The sequence below is a fragment of the Gossypium arboreum genome, chromosome 11, assembly GCF_025698485.1.
Source record: "Gossypium arboreum isolate Shixiya-1 chromosome 11, ASM2569848v2, whole genome shotgun sequence".
In the NCBI taxonomy this organism is placed as follows: Eukaryota; Viridiplantae; Streptophyta; class Magnoliopsida; order Malvales; family Malvaceae; genus Gossypium; species Gossypium arboreum.
The window spans coordinates 99,805,425-99,829,775 of NC_069080.1; the positions used below are offsets into that span (position 1 = coordinate 99,805,425).

The 24,351-nt window shown below is 36.2% G+C and overlaps 1 protein-coding gene across 1 annotated transcript; it reads right to left on the reverse strand.

The window, feature by feature from the left end:
• Nucleotides 1–303: 303 nt before the first annotated feature.
• LOC108471705 (blue copper protein 1a-like) lies at nucleotides 304–1,582 on the reverse strand. Its single transcript, XM_017773283.1, has 2 exons — nucleotides 1,420–1,582; nucleotides 304–920 (listed from the first exon to the last, which is right to left on the reverse strand). Exons 1-2 carry the CDS (start codon nucleotides 1,580–1,582, stop codon nucleotides 304–306), a joined length of 780 nt encoding a protein of 259 aa, XP_017628772.1.
• Between the last annotated feature and the right edge of the window lie 22,769 nt (nucleotides 1,583–24,351).

A 24,351-nucleotide genomic window follows, 5' to 3' on the forward strand; every position in this document is an offset into this window, starting at 1 on the left:
TCCATATGATTTTCTTAGTTGTGGTGATTATATTGAAACATTTCCATGAAGACTTAAATATTCAAAAACTGAATTTGTAACTAGAAGACCAAACCATGAATCTAAAATCAAATAACGAGGCACCCTTGATTTATTAATTTGTAACCAATGATGATCAATAACATTGGAACCTAGAAAAAATTACAAGAAGTAAACATATATAGAACCAATAAAGAAACATCCGGTAATAAGAGCTAGAAAATTTGATGACAATCATAATCATTGGAGTACGCAGCCGTGGAAGCATGATGGGACGATGGCAGATCAAATCCATGGATAAGGAGATGGAGCCGGTGGCCATGAAGGTGCAGTAGGTGTTGGCAGTGAAGGTGGAGAAGATATTGGAGATGGTGCCAAAGGTGCAGGAGCTGGTGCCCAAGGGTCAGTAACTGTTGTTTCTGGCACTGAAAGTGTAGTTGGTGCCCAACGCTCAGGAGTTGGTGCTGGTGTTGTAGGCAAAGACGGAGCCGGTGGCCATGAAGGTGCAATAGGTGTTGGCAGTGGAGGTGAAGACGATATTAGAGATGATGCCCAAGGGTCAGTAACTATTGTGTCTGGCACTGAAGGTGTAGGTGCGGGTGTTGAAGGTGAAGAGGGAGTGGGTGCAGGAGTTGGTGCCCATGGTTGACTAACTTGTAGTATTTGAGGGGTTGGTGCTGGTGCCCAACCATACTGGTATTGAACAGTGATGAAAAGCTTTTGGGCATAAGCAGAGCAATGGTTACTAACACCGCAGATGTACCACTTTCTACCGGGGGTGTTAAGGACTACAGTGTCATTTCCGGAGCTGAGAGCTTGGTTTGCCGGTGGAATGTCACAATTCTTGAAAGCTGTACCGTTTACTTTGAACACATTGTGATATCCTTTAGGGTATTGGAACACTGCCAATTCATTTTTGAGTAAAAAAATATATTAAGAATAGCTTTGAAGTGTGTCTTTTAATAAGCAAACTCAGACATCAAACAAATGATATTGTTATTGAGGTGTCAATGTTCGATTTTAGTCTCGAGGTTTTGTCTTTGAATTTAGTTTTGATGGGGTTCGAACTTAAACCCTTAAATGATCTTAGTAGATAAGAACACTACTCTTTAAACATTTTTTGAAGTTAGATAACAAAATCCCAACACTAAAATAAAATATAAACACTTTAAGAACAATACCACCCAACATCTCAAAAAATAACATTTCAAAAACTGAATTCCCTCTCAAAGTAAATCAACTTCCAAATTAGACAATTGTAAACGCACAGTGCAAAGCTGAATGCTTTACACAAAGAGTGTACTAGTAACAAACTCGTAGAGATTGTTAGAGAAGAATTAAGCATTGAAGATTAATTAAGAATATATTAAGAACTTTAAGAAGAAAATATGGTGAATATACCTAATTTATCACCCACGTAAAATGCTTTATCCTTTGCCCAAGCTTGATAATCGAAATTGATGGTCCATCCGCTATCATCCCCGACGAGATAATCAGTTGCCATAGCCATTGCAGGAAGACAAATGGCTACAACTGAGAGCATAAGAAGCTTGTTCGAAGCCATTTGAAGCTTATAAAATGTAAAATTTATCAAATCCTTTGATTGAAGGATCTAGTTTGGGTAATAAGCAGCATAATTACGGACATATTTATAGTTTGGTATTGGAATACGTAGCTATAGAAAATTAAGAAGTTCCCGAAATTGTGAGGAACCGGCGAAGGTCAGCAGCATATAAACATTGGGTTGTACGTAAATCTGCCGGATTGTATTCAATAATTGGAAGTTAGAATATCTTGCATTGAAAAATCCAAATTGCAATAAGATTGAGAAGATTAAAATAAAAAACATTAAAAATTTTAAACACACGTCACGACTTGGAAACATGCCTGCAGAACTTAATTATAGTTTTTTTTTTCAATTTTATAATTTTTAAATATAATTTTTATTTTATTAATGTTTAGATTGACCAATTGACCAGAAAATACCCTTTTCTTAAAAAAAAATACAAAAATAAACCGATTTTTTTCAAAAATGATGGAAATGGTCAACTTTTACAAAAACGCATTGAACTGGCATCTTTTTTAGGGAAAACACAAAAAAGCGTGTCTAGCTCAGAACTTTTTTCGCTGATGTCAAATAAAACACGTTGACGTGGAAGCATTTTTGTAAATAGCATCCACGTGGGCGTGCTTTTGCTTTTGTTTTCCCATGCCATTTAGGTTTTTTTTTTAAATTAATTATTTAGGGTTAGGGTTTAGGTTTTTTCTTATTTTTTAAGTGTCTAGGTTTAGAATTTTCATTATTTTTTAGGGTTTAAGGGGTTTGAGAAAAATAATTTGTACAGGATGGATTTTGAAAAAATAGTTTTGAGGGGATGGGTTCTGAAGAAATATTTTTGACTAGATGGTTGAGTTTTGTAGAGAAAAAACGTTCTAAGTAGGATGCATAGTCGACAAAAAATCTTGAAAACATTTCAATGGTGGTGTCCTTTTCGATTATTGTTGCTTCTGAAAAAATAAATTTGATGAGATGGCTTTGAAAAAAATCCCAGGATTCCTGAGATGAGGTTTGTGAAAAATGCCCCGAATTGTAATGCCCCAAAAATGATATATTTTGGCTTTGTGAAATGTGACACAAGTGTGTACCTACTTTAGTGTTTTGAGTGTTCTAGGTGTATGTGAGAGGTCTCAAGTTCAAGCCTTAGGCAAATTTTGGTATTTTTTTGAAGTAAGTCTGTTTCTAGAGTAGTGGGCTTATATTTAAGTACTTGTGATTTCATATCAGAATGTGCTTACTGGTCTAGTGGTTAAACAGAGTATTAGTATGTAGGTGGTCTTGAGTTTGAATCCTTGTGTAGGCAATATTTTTGCTCATTTGACCGAGAGAGTTTTGGTTTTCCCAATTTCAGTTTTTCTCTTCCCTCAGAAACTATTGACGTTAAACGCTTTGTTGTTCCCCTCTCTTTTTCGAAACTTACCCTTCTCTTCTCACTTTCTTTCGTTTTTCTTCCCATATCGACTGCAACTGTATTCTTGTTCTTTATTTTGTAGTTTCATGGACAACTTCAGTAAGTATTCATATGTGTTTGAAGTTGAGAATGTTAAGTTTCTGACTAAGGGGTTATTTTGATGTTTGGGCAACATCGTTTCGCTAGGATCGAGACTCTTCCTGTACTGTTTCGTAAGCAAATCGATCTTGAAGCGTTGAAGGTAAGGGTAGATTGGATATCATGTTTCAGGCTAGTTTAATTCATTGTTAAGTGAATAATTGAGAGTTGTGTTGGTTAAATATATGTCTTGGAAAGCTCGAGAATTACTTTTGCATCAATTCAATACCAGGTACACACCCAAAAACACAGAAAACGAGAATCGGTGAAAGCTGAAAAACGAAACTGTCGACGTCACACGAGTGTGTGGTCGCTCGTGTGGTAAGCCATGTGGTAGCACACGTGTAACACCCCAAACCCGTGACCGTCACCGGATTTGACCACAAGGTGTTACCGGGCTTACTTCCCTTATTTCTCTCTTGGAAATAATTAATTTCTGTTCCAGGCAGGCTAGCTAACTGCGTCACTGTTACCTTAAAAAAATCATATCTCGAGTTCTAGAACTCGAAAATCAGTTCCGTAAATTTTCCCTGAAACTAGACTCATATATCCATCCCTGGATTTATTTCTAGAATTTTTGGTCGGGCCAATTGGTACAGTTTATTAGTTAAAGTCACCCATGTTACAGGGGTCGACTACACTGACCTTCGCGCGTTACAACTTGAATATCTCTCTGTACAGAGCTTTAATACTGGTGCCGTTTGTTTTTAAAGAAACTAGACTCAAACTGGAATCTGAAAATATAAGGCATGACTTCTAATTCTTTCTGGATAATTTATAGTAAATTTTCAAAGTCGCGACAGGGGACCCAGAAACCGTTCTGGCCCTGTCTCACGAGAACTCTAATATCTCTCAGTATACTGCTCATATGGTCGTTTCGTTTCGTCCATATAAAAATAGATTCATCAAGGTTAAATTTCATAATTTATTCACTATTTAATTCTACTTCTACTATTTTTAGTGATTTTTTAATCTCATCTCACTGCTGCTGTCCGCAACAGTTACTGCAGTAGACTATGCCAATTTCATGAATCTTTCCTTGGCCTTACTAATCATCCATCATACATGACACAATTTATGGCCACCTTATCAAAATTAAAGTTTCTAAGACTCGTGGCTATAGGTTCTAGCATCCCACTCGACGACCACATAGGCCATTTTCACATGGCTTAAAGTTTACAACCCACGATTCAACAAAACATAATAGCCTATACATGCCAATTGTTCTCCTAGTTCAACTACGAAGACAATACCAAAAGGTTTCCAGCCGGTGTGATGACTTCAACGACGGTTCCGAACGCAAAACAATATGAGTCCAAGAGACCTAAAAGGGGTGACAAGAAAACACCGAGTGAGTTTATAACTCAGTAAGTCATAAGCACTTTACAATTATCCATTAGCTAAATTCATCACAAAGTGAAACAATGAAACAAGGCTAATTGTTCCATCCATATCGAACTATACCATAGTTCCTTAGACCTTTCGGTTCAATCTCGTACCAAGTCATACATTCACATTTCATATTCTATTCAATAAGATATTTGAGTCATTTTTATACACCAACTCATTTTCACCACAATCATACAATTGTAATCATCACATAGATTTAAAGCTTACCAAGCTCAACCCGAGCATGACCATAGTGCCTATTCGCCATGAGCTCAAGGTACTTACCCGATCCGCTATCCGGGATTAACTCGATAATGTCGCTGCTGAGTGCCAATTGTAACATAAGAGCATATAGTGAATCCGCACACTTAGTGCTATATATTTTCAGCTCGCACACTTAGTGCTATATAATTTTCAGCTCGCACACTTAGTGCTATATATTTTCAGCTCGCACACTTAGTGCTATATATTTTCAGTTCGCACACTTAGTGCTGTACAATTTTTAAACCCGCACACTTAGTGCCAATCTTGTCACCGTGTCCATTTATACCCGCATACTTAGTGCCGAGACCAATACCTTATGCATGTTGCTGCCTTTATACATTCAACAATGGCATCATTCCATACACATACATTTTCATTTACACATCAACTCATTTAAACACAATTGCGTATATATTATGGTCAATTTACATCAACACCAAATATATGCTTAATGACTTACCTAGTTTTGGGTAGAACGGTTCCAAATCGGCTACTCGTTTGCTTTCTCCTTTCCTTTGTCCGATTTAGTTCCCCTTTGCTCTTGAGCTAAATCAAACAATTTACCTCTCCATCAAACACAAACATCGGCATTCATATACATCATTATGATTATTGCGAATACTTAACACAACTAAGCTGAAAATTTACTCAATCTCATCTTAATTTATTGCTACTTATTCATCCAAATTTCCAATACAAGGTATTTAACACCTATGCCCATTTATACCCCATATGGCGAATGTTTCATTCATTTCCCAACCAGCCATTCAACAAATTTTCAACCTCATTACCACCCTTTTATGTCTAATTGTCTAAATGAGATCATCAACATGCCTAACTATAGCCGAATGTGCAACATTAATCTAGCATTCCCATTGCATTTAACACTTAACATTTACCACATCTAGGCCGACTTTGCTAGCACACAAGCCTTTGGCGAATGTCCTTGACCTCTAGTCACCCAAAATTTCTTTGTTCTTTAAAATTCATCCAAGACCACATTCGGCACCTCCAACTAATAATTTAGATGTTCTCAAGTTCATTCACAAGTAAAATTATACAACACCTTAAGCATTAAACATTTTCAACATGAAACAATAACATGACCGAATACTCATGCACATACATTCATAAAGGGAACTCAAATGACACCAAAATCTCCTTTCCAAAGTGCATATATGCCCATACATACGGCAACTACCATTCTTGTCTTCCAACCATGAATCCATGAGTTTTGTTATGGGTTAGCTAGACTATACACTTATCAACTTAATCTCAATATCAATTAGTAAACAAAAATCACAATGCATACCTTTCCATTGAAATAGCTATGGCGAATGCCTTGGTTTCTTTTTAAATCTTTCCTTTCTCAATTTCGACAATGAAGAAGAAGAAAGATGAGCATTCCTTCCTTTCTCTCCCTCACTCACGGCAATGGCAAGGTAAAAGGGTGAACAAAACCTTTTTCTTCTTCTTTCTCTCTAGCTACGGCACAATGGGGGCATCCATGCTCATTTTTTTTGTTCATTTCTTTAATGCTAGTTTTTATTCTATTGTTTCCTACATACCCCACTAACATAACATGTTGGAAACATGTTTCCTTGCCCATAATTTTGTCATGGCCGGCCACTATCCTTGTCAAATGGATTATTTGACATGCAACTCCATTTATTTTACTTCATTCCTTTATTAACCTCTTAAAATTAGCCACATATAATTGAATCCTTTCACATGAGCCCTTTTTCTTTCAATTCACATTCAAATTAACTAAATCAAAGAATTAAAAATTCACACATGCATTTTCACATATTTAGACAGTAACTATCATACTCAAATGATTTAGTGACTCGGTTTAGCGGTCCCGAAACCGCTTTCCGACTAGGGTCACTTTAGGGATGTCACAACACGGGCGTGTGATAGACGAACTAGGCTGTGCGCGCGTGACACGGGCTCATGACATGGACGTGTAAGGACTAGCGAGGCCATGTTCGAGACATGGGCTCGACCAATTGGGCCGTATGGGCCACACGAGGCATGTGAGCCCACACAGATGAACCACACGGGCATGTGGGATTTTGGGCCAGGCTATAAATTTAAACTCCCACTATCCAGGGAATTTTACATAAATGAGTGGGATGCATTCCTTTAGGCTATAAATGACCCATATTTCAGCCTTTGATGGCAGAAGTTGGAGCAATAAAAATTGAAGAAGTTAAGAAGAATAAAAGTTGGGGTTGAAGGTATAAGTTGATTTTTCATGTTAATATTTATATGAAGCATTATATTTATTGCATAATGTTTTGATTTTTTGTGTTAATTTTTCGTCTTTTGAATTTCTTTTGATAGATAAATTGGTTGAAAATGAGTAAATGAATTAATGCTATTATTAATTACGATGGTGAGGTCTGTGACACCGAGAACGGCATGACTTTTTTACCAGAGAACACAACGCGACTGGCTTTTAACCAGAACATAGAGTTGACAGAACTTCGTAAAAGAATTAAGCGAAAAATCTTTAGATCTTTTGCAATGAGAGTTTCGCCTATTAAGTATCGATTTTGTGTTTCAGTCGATCCCGTGAGATATGACTCATTTGATATCAAAGGTGCTCGGGGCTTAGAGGCGATGGTGCAGACGCACCTTGAAAGTGGATCACTGTTTCTTGAGTTATATGTGGAATTTTCAAGATTGGATGAAGGACTTGGGTCTTCAACATCTCTTCCTATCCGAGAGGTGAGAACGGTTGAAAATGTTGATATTAAAAAGTTTCCATTATGATATCCCGGGATCATCAATGGGAAGATACTTATCCATCTCAGTGTTATATTTTAATCGTAGGAGGCAGAACACCGAACCATTGGATTTTAGTGGTAGAACGAAATACATGACCCTTACACGACACTTAGTTAGTGGATGGGACATGCACCTTGGTGGGTTGATTTTTGACGCTGTGATATGTTAGTGGATTGATTTTGGACGTTCCAAAGCGTACACGAGAAGGGATGATTTACTCCCTACGACGTCCATCGGTGAGGGGACCTCCAACATGGCTTATGTTAGTGGGTCAGTGAATGAAGATGATAATGAATCCGATGTGGATCCACCCCGATATCCTAATGTCGATGGTTCAGAAGTTCAATTATTTTTTGAACTGCAGCCTATCCCAATTGAACTTGAAGACTGTGAAGGAGGTGATGAAAATGAAGAAGAAGAAGATCCACTGTTCACAACATACTCGTCGCTAGCCTACATGCATAATGTCGATCCTCCAGTAGAGGATGCGTTGGTGTTTGTAGACCTACCACATAGGAAGCTTGGCCACAGAAGTGTATCGTTGGATTCGGGTGATTAAGAAGTAGGTAGGGAGTTTTCCAGTAAATATGGTTTTCTCGCAGCATTGGAATGATACAACATCAAGAATGGGGTTAACTTTCACATTGTTAAATCCAAATCTGAGAAGTTTGAGGGGAAGTGTGTAGTGCGAGACGACAGCAACTCATGGAAAATTATGGCTTCTGTTAAGAAGAAGATAGGGTTATGGATGATTAAAAAGTTCACCGGTACGCATACATGTGTTGCCTTTGGTAAATTATCACTAGGTTTTGAGGGTTTTATTTAGGGTTTAAGGTTATTTCCAATTAATTTGACGTATTCATGAAGTTGTAGATGTTTAATGGAATCATTCGAAGCCAAATTAAGATATGATTGTGGGCATAATACTACCAATGCTGAAAGCAAATCCGAGGACTTCTTGTTTGTTTTAATTGTCAATATTCGTAATCAATTCAACTACATGCCTTTGTACTACAAGGCATGGATAGCTAAATAGAAGACCTTAAAGAATATGCACAGTGGGTAGGACGCACCATACAATGAGTTATGGTAGTTGTGTCAAGTGCTGGAGAGGTACATACCTGGTTGCATAAAAAATTTTAAAATGGGTCCTGTATAGTATAACAATCGCTTGCTTGGTGGGTGTCGAGTGTTCAAGCGTCTATTTTGGACATTCAAGCAATGCCGAAATGTATTCCAATACTGCAAGTCGTTGGTACAAATAGATGGTACCTTTATGTATGGTAGATATACCCATCGACTGTTGTTGGCTATGGCATAGGATGGTAATCGAAGGATCCTTCTAATCGCGTTTTCAATAACACCAGGGAAGAAAGCATACGACTAGGATTTCTTTTTGTCTAGGTTGAGGTGGCATGTCTACCCCGAACCTTATATATTCGTCATCTTGGATCGGGAAGCTGGAATACTATTCACAATTGAATGATAGGAAAGCCTTTGGGATCGCGCATACCATCAATAGTACCTAAGGCACATTACGTCCAACTATTACCTGCAATATCGGTCTACTATTAAACGATGACAAGTGGTAAACATGGGTATCTGATTGCCACCAGTATTATCTTGTTTGTATTTTTATTCGCTATGCACTTATATTGATAGGGTATGAGATCATGAAGGACCATTTTAATGAGATGTTGGAAATGTTGTGGTCAATTAACTCGGTAGGGGCAACATATCTCAAAAACATACCATTTGAACAAGGGACACAGGCATACGACGATGGGCTATGATATGGCCACAAGACATCGAACCTGGTGGAATGCATCAATTCTATTTTAAAGGGAATACGTCATTTGCTGATAACTGCAGTTGCGAAAGAGATATACTTCTATTTGGCAGAATTGTTCCCAAAGTTAGCAACGAGTTATGCCGGGCAATTGCAAGGAGGCCATGTATGGTGCCCGACGGTAGTGGAAGAAATTAATAATGGTAAGGCACGAGCAAATTGCATTCATGAAGTTTGTCACTCGAGCGATGACCTATGGTTTCAGGTGACGGAGTTCGACAAGCCAGACCAAGGTATTGCCAGGGGGTGTATCGGGTACACTTGAGAAATAGGACTAGCGACTGTGGGATATTTGATTTAATTCGTTATCTATGCGCTCATGCAATTGTAGGTTGTATGATATCTATTTGGATCCCATGAGCTTTATCGACGAAGTGTAAAAATTAAAAAACTCGTACAATGTGTGGAGACATGTGTTCCCGCCGGTCCTAAATGAACATATGTGGTTGCTTATGTAACACCCCTATCTCGTAACCGTTGCCGGAATAGGTAAGGGTATTACCAAATAGACAGAACATTATAGATCAATACAGAATCACATATTAATGCATAAACAATTCAACAATTCATCTCTTCTAGAGGTCTCCAAGACCTAAGACATACTTTTAGAAAAGGTTAGAACTAAACCGAACACATTCAAAATTTTTAGAACTTAGAGAAATTTTTCAATTCTGTTGAGGTCACACGCTCGTGTGACCAGGCTGTGTTTCTTACACGAGCACTAGACACGCCCACGTGATCCAACCGTGCCAAAATAGAGCTTAAATACTGACTTATTCCCACGGCCAACAGACACGCCTGTGTGCCACGACCATGTGATTCTTATCTAGCTACTGACTTAAGCCCATGGCCAACAAACACGCCCGTGTACTATGGCCGTGTGGCACAATGCAGGCTTGGTTTAAGCCAATTTGCCACCCCTTTATGGGTCATTCCTACAAGCCAAATTAAACAACATTTCTAAAAAAATATTTAGCCAATTTCATGCTCAGAACATGCTTCATTAGAACTATTTCATCATCATTAAACAACTCATTTAAACCATACCAAAACTTAACACAAACATACCATTTGATAGCCAACTTTTATTGTATAACCTATATTTACAATTCAAAATTTAATACGTAAACCTTCTAGCCTATACATGCCATACTTTAAAATATTTACACTTTCAAGAGTACCAAAATGAGTTCGATAGTGTAGTGATGATCCTCGACTATCCCCGAGCCTTCAGTAGCTACGATAACTGTAAAACAGGCAGAAATCACATATATTAAGCTACAAAGAGCTTAGTAAGCCAAATACAATTGGTTTAACTACTAAAGCATATAAGTACAATTCAACCATAAAGATTTATAGTCATTTCATAGAATAATTCATAAGCTTAACCGTACTCCTTTGTTTGCTTTTATGTCATGCTTTATTTCCAAATTCCATGCATATTTCACAGAGATAGAGTCTTTCATATTCAAAATTTTAGTACGATTCATACGTACTTGTATAGGTTATACATTTCATAAACTCATTCTCATATTTCGTACTCTTTCATCAGATGGTTCAGAAACGATACAGATATTCGTAAACAAGTACAACGCCGACGTCCTGGACGTGGTCTTACATATAATTCAATATCGATGCCTCTATCCCAGAAAGGGTATTATATAAAATCAGATACGATGCCGATGTCCCAGACATGGTCTTATTTGTAAATATCAATCGAGGCCTGTGTCCCAGACACGGTCTTACATGATATCTCATATAGATGTCAACGTTCCTTTAGAAGCATACAAAGCTTTTCGGATACCAACATATTAAAAGAATTTACTCAAAAGGTATTCATCAAGCTCTCAAGACTATCCAATACAAATTAAAGTTTGTATATGCAAAATTTAATCAGTTTAACACGTAATTGTAATTTACTCAAAAGTAGCTTTCTAATAAATTCAAATTCAACTATTTTGCACTTTTCATTTTAGCCCTTACATTTTCACACTTTGACAATTTAGTCCATTTTTCACAAAATCACAAATATGCAAAATTCACCAAGACTATAGCTTGGCCGAATATACATGGCTTCCATACAAGCCCAAATAACATATTTAATTCACAATTTAGTCCTTCAAAACCTCATTTTTACAAATTAGCCCAAATAGCTCTATTTCATCAAAATTCAAAGATAAAACTTATAAATCATCTACCAAGCATTTATGATTCATTCAAAAAAATCACAAAACTCATGATATCAACAATGGCATTTCATGAAATCTTTAACAGAAACAGAAATTCAGACATGGCCTTTGAAGAACATGAAACAACAATCACAGAAACGTAGAAATTATCAAAAACGGTTGAAAATTCATACCTTAATCAAGATGAACAAGGGCCGAACCCTAAATAAGATTATTTCTTTCTTTTTCCTTTGATATTCGGTAAGAACAACCTATTATGGACACATTTCATGTTTATTTTTATGTAATATATCATTTATACACTTTTTACCATTTTAGCCTTGCTAATAAAACATTAATTTCCATCCACTAATGTTCATAATTGTCCATACCATATAACAATGGTCTAATTGCATCTTAAAGACCTCATATTTAACAAGACAAATTAATTAGGCACTTAATCAAATAGAAAGCTACTTTTGCATTTATTGCGATTAAGTCATTTTTCATAATTAAGCACCGAAACAAACAAATTAAATCACAGAAATTTCGCAGATATAAATTCACATATCACAAACACAGAAAATAATATTAAGATATTTTTCAAACTCGGATTTGTGGTCCCGAAACCACTATTCCGACTAGGGTCAAAACCAGACTGTTACAACTTATATTGCTTGCTTCCTCTATTTAAGTTGTTACCTGATAGAGATTTGTGTCGCAAACCAAAAAGTTAACCATGCTTGACCTGAATATGCGAAAACATGGATATTCGAGAGTGCTCAAACTAGCCGAGGTTATGCGGATATTGTAGGAACCCGGGTAATACAATGTCGTCTTGTCCACATCGAAGTTAAACATTATAATATGTCTTCATAGGAATTGTTAGCCATTGTTAATCCAAAATAAATTTAATATTTGTTCATGTGAATTTTCAACAAAAACATTTGATATTTCTATTCAAATCAAATCTTATTGCAATGCTATGTGAAAAAAGTCAAGGTAAATTCGAATTTTGATTAGGGTTTAATGGATAGCTAAATCAGATAGTGTACAAAAAAAGATTCAAAAGAACTTATATTAATTTAAATGATACAATTTACAATTCATCAATACATATGCCAATCGAAATCTATGCCACATTGGGGTTGTCGATGATTACATGCTGGATTCTATCTAGGTTCAGCTTTCGGCCGAGGTTATGGTTGTTGGGGTTCGCCTTCGATCGATGAAGACCCTTGAATTCCTACAACCTCTGGTCTATACCTGGGTGGCTGGGAAGATGATCCACCCTTATAGAATAATGATGCCAGAGGCGTTTGTGTCACCTATGACGAATGAGCGTAACTACGTTGAGTTCCATAATCTGATGGGATAAAAAATGGACTCCCCATTGATGCCTCATGCATAGATGACCTATACATCATCGTATGCGTCACCATCATCAGGAAATGAGATGACCCACTAAATGTAAGACCCCTAACCCATATCCGTCGCCAAAATAGGGTTTCAGAGCATTACTGAATAACCATAATCTAAATCATTCATTTCCAAACATTTCAAAAATCATAATATAATTCATCATTAACATGTATAGAGTCCCTTATCCAAGTTATTGAGGGTTTAAAAAAACTTTAGAAATGATTTAGGACTAAATTAGGAACATTTGAAAAAATTAAGAAAAAGTTAAAAAAATTCCAACTACAAGGGTCATACGGTCGTGTGGCTAGGCCGTGTGACTCACATGACCAAGTCACACGCCCATGTGTCTGGTCATTTGGGCATTCGAAGAAGGGACACACGGTTGTGTCCCAGTCCGTGCCTGTGTAACTCATTGACTTGGGTCACATGACCAAGCCACACGCTTGTGTGTCAGGCCGTGTAACCCTCGAAAATGGCCTCGCACGCCCGTGTGTGAGCCATGTGTCTCACATGGCCAAGTCACATGCCGGTGTGTCTGGCCGTGTGGACCTAAAATATGCCTTAAACAACAAGTTTACCATTTCCTACTTGCTTGGGTCTTAAGAAACTTAAAAACCATTAGTTTAACTTGTACAAAACACAATCAAACACACTCAAAACATGCCAAAACAATCATCCTAGGTGACTAACCAATGTACCCTCATTGGTACCATATTTATATAATCAAAACTTATCATCAATACATCATTCAAATCAAAGTTTTAAACATGCCAAAATCCATCAATTTGTCCTAACTCATATCTACCCAAAACATCACTTATATTAACAAATACTTAACATGTCTTAGGTTCAAAACAACATGCCAAATTATGGCTTCAAACACAACATATGATTATATACATACCAAACAACATTATATTCAAACTCAAGTACATAACATATACCAAATTGATTAAAAACACAAACGCATCTTAGGTACATGCCATTACAAAAGATAAACATCACCACATTTGAAATCGAGATCGTTGCTGGATGCTGAATCGACGATTAAAAGAGAAGTACCTAACTTGCGCACGGAAAGCAAAGCCGTACGCTGAGTAAAACTCAGTGATATTTCTATAATCCTAACAATTAAAGACATAATAATACATGAATGCTCAACTTAAATTTTTAATCAAATTATTAACTAAGCATAACATTACAAGATATCATCATTTCAATTTCATACATATTAATGCATCATTCTATATTGTATTCAGTTTTTCACATGATTTCCTACTTGATTTTGTAACACCCCTAACCTGTATCCATCCCCGGACTAGGGTTATGAGGCATTACCAAACATATCAGAACATTTTATAATCAATTCACAAATATCATCCACACATCATGGCATCATAGTCAAACATCATCACAAAGTCCCTTTCTTAGGTCAACGAGACCTTAAACATGCATTAGGACCTAGGACTAATCCAAACACATACAAAATTTCTCGGAACCAAACAAATTTTCAAATTTATAAAGGTCACATGCCCATGTGAACAGGCTGTGTGACTCACACGGCATTAGACATGCCTATGTGTCTAGGCCGTAGCGAAACAGGGCATACATTCTAACTTATCCACACGACCACAACACTCACTCTTGTGCTAGGCCGTGTAAAAATTAGGGAGGCTACTGAGTTGGCCACATGACCTAGCACACGCCCGTGTGTGCAACCATGTGGTCTGCCTAGGCTCACTTTGAACTGGCCCTCGAGTGACATGGCAGAGACACACACACGTGTCCCTTCCTGTGTGGGCAAAAAATAGGCCATTTACAAGGCCCATATGCCACCCATTTTGGGTCCTCCCTACAAGCATCAATTAAGCATCAATTGCACCATAATTTCAACAATTTCAATCATAAAACATTCATCATTCATGTCATATAATCACCAACCAATTTCATCCTTATTATCCAAACCAAAAATACCAAAATCACATACCAAACTCATCCATTCATACATGTCATTATCCCAATTTTTCACATCCATTCTCATATCAAAATCATACCATTTCCATAACTAATTCACATAACTAACTTACCAAATTGACCATTTCTCACTATGCTATTTATGCACATCAAAACATACTATTTCTTAACACAACTTATATACCAAAAACCAAACCAAATAGAAACTTTAATCTAGCCATATCACATGGCGTGATATACACTTCGAAAATCATAATTAAATACTTCTAGCCTATACATGCCATACTTCAATATTCACATTTTCAAAATGCACCAAAATAGATTTCGATAGTGTAGTGATGATCCTCGATGATCCCCGAGCTTTCGGTAGCTTCGATAATCTATAAAATAATTGAAAAACAAGCAAAGTAAGCTTTCAAAAGCTTAGTAATCCATATGCAAATTAACTTATCACATAACACAATTCGAAACCAATTCATTCATGTAGCTCATGGTAAAATATAATCATATATCCATTTGTCTCATATAGCTCATTTGATTATAATTCACTCACATATAACATATGTCCACAAATGTACATATACTTGCCTTTCATTCTCAAACATGATATACATTTCAAACGTACCTAAATTGGATACACATTCACAAAGTCATTCGTTCCTCGGAATGCCTTTTGAACCGTACAGAATCAAATAGGATACGCGGATAACTCAGAAAACTCATACAATGACAACATCCCAGGCGTGGTCTTACATGTAATCAAATATTGATGCTACTGTCCCAGACAGGGTCTTACACGAAATCAAATACTATGCTGATGTCCCAAACATGGTCTTACACGTAAATCTCAAATTGATGCCAATGTTCCAGGTGTGGTCTTACACAATAACACACCTCTGAATCCTATGTCATGACATATGTATCCTAACTATTCCTGTGGTTCGTATAGGGCTTCTCGGACGTCGTCACATTATCAGAACTTTCTCAGATTTCTCATATTTAACTCAAATAGCCATTCATCCTTATTCAATAGCATATAAGCAATAATAATTCAATTCAAAACACATTTATTTGTATATCGACTTACCTCGTACAAGAATGAACGGAAACAAACGGCTATTCAACTACTTTCGACTTTCCTCGATCTAATTCTGTTTTCTTTGGTTTTTGATCTATATACATTCAAATTTAACTCTTTTATTCAACAAATCATTCAATTCAATCCATATGCATATATTTAGGGCATTTTACAAATTAGCCCTCACATTTTCACATTTTAACTCTTTAGTCCCTAATTCATAAAATCACAAAATAATTTCATATTACACATGCTAGGTTGGATTTTCCTCTAGCCCATATAAGCCCATATATTTCATTTCTTTCACATTTTAGTCTTTCAAAATCTCATTTTCACAATTTAGCCCAAATTACTCAAATTCATCAAAAATTCAAATACAAAACACATTAATCTAACACATGTCTTTCATTTTTCATCAATTAACATCACAAAGCTCACAATTTCATCAATGGCTCAACTCAAAATCTTGATCAAATTTTAAAAATTCAAGCATGGGCTAGCTAGGGAACTAAGCAACAATCACAAAAACATAGAAATCATCAAAAACTGAGTATTTTCGGCCAATAAGATGATAATGTGACTAAAATTTGATTTTGTTTTATTTTATTAACCTTTATTAACATAATTACAAAAATGTCCTTGATTAATAACCTTTAACACATAATAATTCATGTCCATGAAAGTCCATTAACATTAATCATGGCATATTCACATCATAAGGACCGTACATTAATATGCCATAACAATTCGGCACTTTAACATATAGTATGCTACTTTTGCATTTTACGCGGTTAAGACTTTTTATCAAATCGAGCACACAAACGATAAAATTAAATCATGGAATTTTCACATATATCAATTCACATATTATAAGGACGGAAAATAATATAAAAATATTTTTTAACTCGGATTTGTGCTCCCGAAACCACTATTCTGATTAGGGTCTAAACCAGGCTGTTAAAGATTTGGCTTAAACAATTATCTCAATTCCCATCACTTGCTATATAAATAGCTTTCCATATATCAATCAACATTTTATTTGTACAATGACACAACTCATTCCACATTCAATTCATGAGTACATAACTCATATATTTCTTTTGTTCACAACATATTTCACATTTCATTTTTCAATCTATTATTTCATTTCCATCTCACATACCTTGCCATCTCAATATCAGTATAGAACTTTATTATTTATTTTCTCCTATTAACACGACTCGGACTCGAATGGATACACGAATCTAACCAACTCACTAGTTTGGCATCCAGTGCCTCATCGGATAAATCTGAAATAATAACTGTGCCCAGCACTATATAAATTGATACCCAGTGTTTTATCGGTTAAACCGAAGCAAATTGGCACCCAGTGCCTTATTGACTCAAAGTCGAAGAAATCCCTGAACTTTTCCTATCCTATGACATGCTATTTATATCCAACTCTGCCCGATACAGGTAATAAGGTATCATTTCACTTTTGAAATACAACTAATTGAATTCTCATATTTAACATTATCACAATTACACATATATTCATTTCAAATATCCAATTACTCAATACATTCATAACACATGCCAAATCAATCTCATTCAATCAACTATACATTCAATTCAATTATAAAGCACATTAATTCTTACCTCCAATGCTTACCATATGTAATAATTTCAATGCAATAATTTACAAATTAGTTTGAATTATAGAAACACAAACCGTGGATTCCAAGCTATTCGACGTCGATTTTATCCTTCTCCTTTTTAGTCAAGGATTCCGGTACGACGTTAGCTACGGAATTAAAACAATTAAAATACATTAATACAACACAAATCAATTTCACATTAAATATTTCAATTTTTTCTTAATATTTGCTTAGATTCCAATTTAGCCCTTAAACCGAAACTAATTTTTATTTTTCATAATTAACTCCATATTTTTATACTAATTTCACTTTAAGCTTAATTTAGCACCCTATTTTCAATTAAATTCCTAAATTTTATTTTTTTACAATTTAGTCCTTATTGCTCAAAATTTACAATTTGTTCTACAATTTAATCATTTTCCATTTCTAGCTTAAAAATCTATCAATTTAATCTCTAATACTAAAACTATTTAATAATAACAACATTTAAAATCTTAGTCAATGCTAAAATTTCAACATGGGTCGGGTAGTACTAAACACTGGGATTCCAAAATATAAAAATTATAAGAAAATGGACTAAATTGACTAACCAATTGAAGTTTGAAACTTAAAAACCCTTAGGTCTTGCGCCTTTCCCTCTCTTCTTTCTCTTTTTCTTTTGCTTTCTTTTTAATTTTGCATGTTCTCTTTCTTTCATTTCCTATTTTGTTTTATTATACTAACTATTATTATTATTTAATATATATATACATATCAATTTCATTTTATTAATTATAATATATAACATATATATATATTAAACTATTATATATATAATACAACATTAATGTCATCTACCACATTAAAAATTTAGATAATTACTACTTTAGTCCCCCTATTAATTTTTAATCTATAATTCAACTTTCACCCTATATGCGATTTAGTCCTTATACTATAATAACTCTTAATTAAGGCAAATTCGCTTAACCGAAACCGAATTAACTACGCAACTAGCTTTGTAAATATTTATTAAAAACTTTTGCAAGTCTAATTTATGGGAACAGAGTCCCAGCAATGCACTTTCTTACACCCCTGACCAGGGATTTAAATTACGGTTGCGGTCGCGTTTTCGGCCGTGTTGCGTTTATCGCGGTTGCGGAGATAACGGATGCTATTGCAGTCACTGTGGATGTCGCGGCCGTGAATTTTTTTAAAATTCGCGCAACTTACTGTAAAACAAAATAATTATAATTATAATTATAAAAAGTCACTTTTAATGATTTTTAGAGTGTTTTCTAACACTTATTAGAAGGTTAAAAGAATATTAAACTTGAGTAATACAGTTAACATAATCCGACTCAGAAAGGTAGGAATCTAACAATTTAATAACATGAAAAAAATTAGAACCTATTGTTAATGTGAAACACTTTACAGAGATATTCATCATGACACAGTAATTTTTAAAAAATGAAAACACGGATTGTGACAGCCCTAATGTGACCCTAGTCGGGAAGTGGTTTCGAGGCCACAAAACCGAGTCATAAAAATAATTAGCTGTCATATTTGATGCTTATTATATGTATATATGCATGTGTGAAAATTTTATATTTGAATTTTGTTTAATTGTAGGTGAATTTTAGTAAATAGGACTTATGTGAGAAAATTTAGAAATGTGCTAGGCAAATGTAAAGTGGCCTATTAATGCATGTTATAGAAATGGTGGGTTTGCATGTCAAATTGCCCAATATTTGAGCTAGTGGCCGCCATGCTATGGGGCATAGCATATTTTAAGCATGGTGTGCTAATGTGGTATGTAGGAAACAATAAAATAAAAAGCTAGTAATAAAGAAATGGAAAAGGAAAACGATGAAAACAAAGAAAAAAAAATGTCCATCCTTTTCATTCTTCTTGACCGAAATTCAAAAGGAAAGAAAGGAGGAAATGTTGAAGAGATTCGCCATGCTTGTATCTAGGTTAAGGTAAGTTTGATGTTGTTCCATGAGATTCATGCATATTTTTGATGTTAGTTTGAGTTCTACCTAGCCCATGGTTTAAATCTTGCTATGTGATGAAGATGATACTCAGCCATGGTTGTTGTTTTCTTGGTTGGCGTTTGTTTCATGCTAAATCTAGATCAACAATGGGGGTTGTCATTTAGGTTAAGATCAAAGAAATTAATCTTGTTAAATCTTTGAACTAATAATGCCCATATGTGTGATAGCCGAACATAGACTTTATTTAAAGTCTTGGTCAAAGGCAGTTAAGTGTTTTGGAAATGATTAAGCTAGGTGTTTGATCTTTTGGTTGGCATAGTACATAAAATGTTGCTAGATGGAGAAAAAATTACCAGACAAGAGGTGTGCTAAGGTCGAATATAATTTTGTATATTAATGAGTAATGCATGTGTTGAATTGATGGAATGGAGAGGATGTTTTAATAGTGCATATATGTGTATTAGCCAAGTTTTGAACTTGAAACAAAATGGTATTTGGTCAATACAAGTGACCATACTTGTAGAATGTATTAAGTATGCAATCGGCCTCAACATAGACATGCATGTTCGCCACACGAATGAATGCATAGATTGATGTTGTGCATTCGGCTATAGGTAAGCATAATGATGATCCTATCTTGACTTAGACAATCAGCTCAAGGAGAATTTGTTAAGTGCTTAGTTAATTGATATTAGGTTAATGATGTGTGTATTTGGTCATAAAGGTGCACATGAGGAAATGTTTGATTAATTGTACTAAATTGCTCAATGTGATTAAAAATGCCTATGACCATTTTGTATTTGAGCTAAAGGTGGCCATATGACCTATCAAACTCCTTGTCATATTCGGCCACAAGCAAGCATAATGAGACTTTAATAAGTTAAATTTGTTTGGATTAGCTCAAGAGCTTAGAGGACCATAGTTGGATAAGGGAAAGGAAAAAGTGATCGAATAGCACCAAATTGTTCGACCACCTCCGAGGTAAGTTTTGAGTAATAGAACTTAGATTATGATTCGATTAGATTATGTCACAAGCAAATCAAAATCATGCTCTTTGTATGTGGCTAATAAGCCGAAATTTGTAAGTGTGATAAGTGTCTTGTGTTTGAGCTTTGGTAATGAAAATGAAATATGGTTGTGTCATGATTTATTGATATATGCGCATGGTTATTCGAATGATATCCGGGCTAAGTCCCGAAGGCTTTTGTGCTAAGTGACTATATCTGGACTAAGATCCGAAGGCATTTGTGCGAGTTACTATATCCGGGCCAAAACCCGAAGGCATTTGTGCTAGCGACTATATCCGGGCTAAGTCCCGAAGGCATTTATGCTAGTGACCATATCCGGGCTAAGACCAAAGGCCTTGTGCGAGTGGTTATATCCGCTAAATCAAGATACTTGGGTTGGGAATGAGCGATCTTGCTGTAATAATTTCAATTAATACGCTCGTAAAATCCCAACAATGAGGTATGTTTTGTACATGCATTGGATTAATTGGTTCCTTTTAAGTAGTATTCGCTCGATCGATTAATGAACTTAGGCCTTGGGCTAAGTTGATCTTTGTGTGTGAATATAAGGGTTGGTAATGTGAAGTAAGTATGATATTGAGAATTTGTGCATATGAAATTATCCGTTTAGCCATATGAATGCTACATTTTAGTTATGTCTAATTTTATGGCTCAAAACTTACTAAGCATTAAATGCTTACTCCGCTTCTTTGAATCTACTTTTATAGATTTTGGTTCGTCACTATCGGACTCGGGATTATTGAAGTCAAGTCGCCCACACTATCAAAGCCCTTTTGGTACACTTTTGGTTGAACTTTGAAATGGCATGTATAGGACTACCCTTTTGATGTTGGTCATGTACCTTTCGGTATTGTACAAATTTGGATAGCCATGCGAAAATGGCTTATATACATATTTTGAGCATAATATTATAATCATCTTGTATGTATATGGTTATTGAGAGGTGTGGATGTGCTTGGAAATGATTGGCCATTGGAATGGTTAATCACAATCATGTTTTGTGCTATATATGCTAAAGGGTTAGTTAAATCATGGAAACTATGTAATAGGTAAAGTCTACCCTAAAGCGGATCTTGACAGCAGCGATGGTGTGAATTTGAAAAATCACTAAAAATAGTAGGAATGGATTTAAATAGTGAATAAATTATGTAATCGAACCTTGATGAATCTAATTTCATATGGAAGAAACGAAACGGTCATATGAGTCGGATTTTAAGACATATTTAAGTTTTCGTGAAATAGGACCAGAACGGTTTCTGGATTCCCTATTCCAACTTCAGAAATTCATTACAACTTAACTAGAGATAATTAGAAGTCATGCAATATATTTATAGATTCCTTTTCGAGTCTAGTTTCTATAGAAATAAATGACATCAGTATTGAAGCCCTGTACAGGGAGATATCCAAGTCGTAATGCATGAAGGTCAGAATAGTCGAACCCTGTAACAGGGGAGACTTTAACTAATAAAATGTACTAATTGGTTCGACCAAAAATTCTAGAAAAAAATTTGTAGATGGACATATGAGTCTAGTTTCAGGAAAAATTTATGGAACTGGTTTTTGAGTTTTGGAACTCGAGATATGATTTTTAAGGTTGCAGTGATGCAGTTAGCCAGCTCGTCTGAAAATTTAAAATGGACTGTGCAAATAAGTGATTTAAGTCTGCAAACCCCCTCGTGTCCGACTTCGACAATGGTCTCGGGCACGGGGTGTTACAATTTAACTGGTATCAGAGCTACGGTTTAGTCGATTCTAGGACTACCGTACTACGTTTGGGTCTAGCTATACATGCCATTATGTGATTATTTGATAGTGTGGTGATTTCTGACATTTGCAAATGTGTGTATTTATAGTAATGGATCCCGATCCTGACCGAGCGGTAGCTGATGATCTTGAGAGTGTAGCGCCTGCTCCCTCACAAGGGACAGCGCCGGCGGACTCTCAACCTATTGCTAGTAATCTGAATGATGAAGCTAGACAAGCTTTTTATAGCGTGATGAATGATTGGTTCAACCAATACATTCGAACTAATATGGTGTTCCACAACCTCCATTCCGAAAAACACAACCCCAAGACCTACCATACCTCCGTGGCCGACCAAATAAGGTCAAATAAGCCCCAGTTGATGAAATCCGAAAACACGGGCTCTTGAATTTAAAGCTACGGACAGCGATGATCTTGAGCAAGCTGAATTTTGGTTGGACAACACTATCCGGGTTTTCGATGAGCTATTTTGCACACCGATGAGTGCCTAAAGTGTACTATCTCCTTGCTACGTGATTACGCCTACTATTGGTGGAATCGTTGACTTCTGTTGTGCCCAGAGAGCAAGTAACTTGGGAGTTCTTCCAAACCGAGTTTGAAAGAAGTATATCGATCGAGATTCATTGACCAAAAGCGAAGGAATTTCTTGAACTCAAACAAGGTTCCATGTCGGTTCTGACTATGAGCGAAAATTTGTGAGGCTTAGCCGATCTGGCGAATGCATTTCTTGAGAGGCCGTGATGTAAACGTTTGAAGATGGACTGAATGATGATATAAAGTCGTGTGTTGGCATTTTAGAAATCCGAGAATTTGTGGTACTCGTCGAGCGAGCTTGCAAAGTCGAAGAGCTCGAGATGGAGAAAAGAAAAGCTGATATGGGAGCAAAGGAGTTTCGTAAGAGGTCTTCGGGGAGGCCCTTTCAACAGTCATCGAAGAAATTTAGAGATGATTTAGGCCGATCTAGAAACACTTCGGGCTTTTCTAGACGAGATCGTGATCGATCCCTTGTGAGTGCACGAGTCACTTCGGTCGCCAGTGTTGGAACTGATCGTCGAGACAGAGCGGAGTGCTAGTATTGTGGTAAATGGCATTCAGGGAGTTGTAGATTCTATGACCGCTCCTGTTACAAGTGCGGGTCAGTTGACCACTTTATTAAAGATTGCCCGAGGTTGTCTGAACAGAATGTAAATCAGAGTGGGAAACCGGGTGCTACCACTGCTCGAGGTAGACCATCTAGAAATACGGGCAATGCTAGTGGTGGTCAGAGAGGATCTAGAGATGCAACGACCGGATCCGAGGCTTGTGCTCTGCTAGGGCTTATGCTATCTGCGCATGCGAGGATGCTTCCTCGCCGGATGTTATTACTGGTACTTTTACACTCTTTGATACTAATGTGATTGCTTTGATTGACCTGGTTCTACTCATTCTTATATATGTGAAACCTTAGCATCCATAAGACTTTACCTATTGAGTCTCTTGAGTTCGTAATTCGGTGTCAAATCCTTGGGTCGTTCGTGCTTGTCGACAAAGTGTGTAAGAAATGTCCCTAGTAATTCGAGGTTCTGTTTTCCAGTGGACTTGATGCTTTTGCCGTTTGATGAATTTGATGTTATCCTCGGTTTAGATTGGTTGACCGTGCATGATGCGGTTGTGAATTGCAAAAGCAAGACTATTGATTTGAGGTGTGCAAATAACGAGATAATCCGAGTTGAGTCTACGGACTTAAAGGGGTTGCCAGCTGTAATATCATCAATGTGGCCCAGAAATATGTAAGAAAGGGGTGCGAAGCATACCTTGCGTATGTACTTGATGACAAAGAGTTAGAAAAGAAACCCGAATCTGTGCCGGTGGTTTGTGAATACCCGGATGTTTTTCCCGAGGAATTAC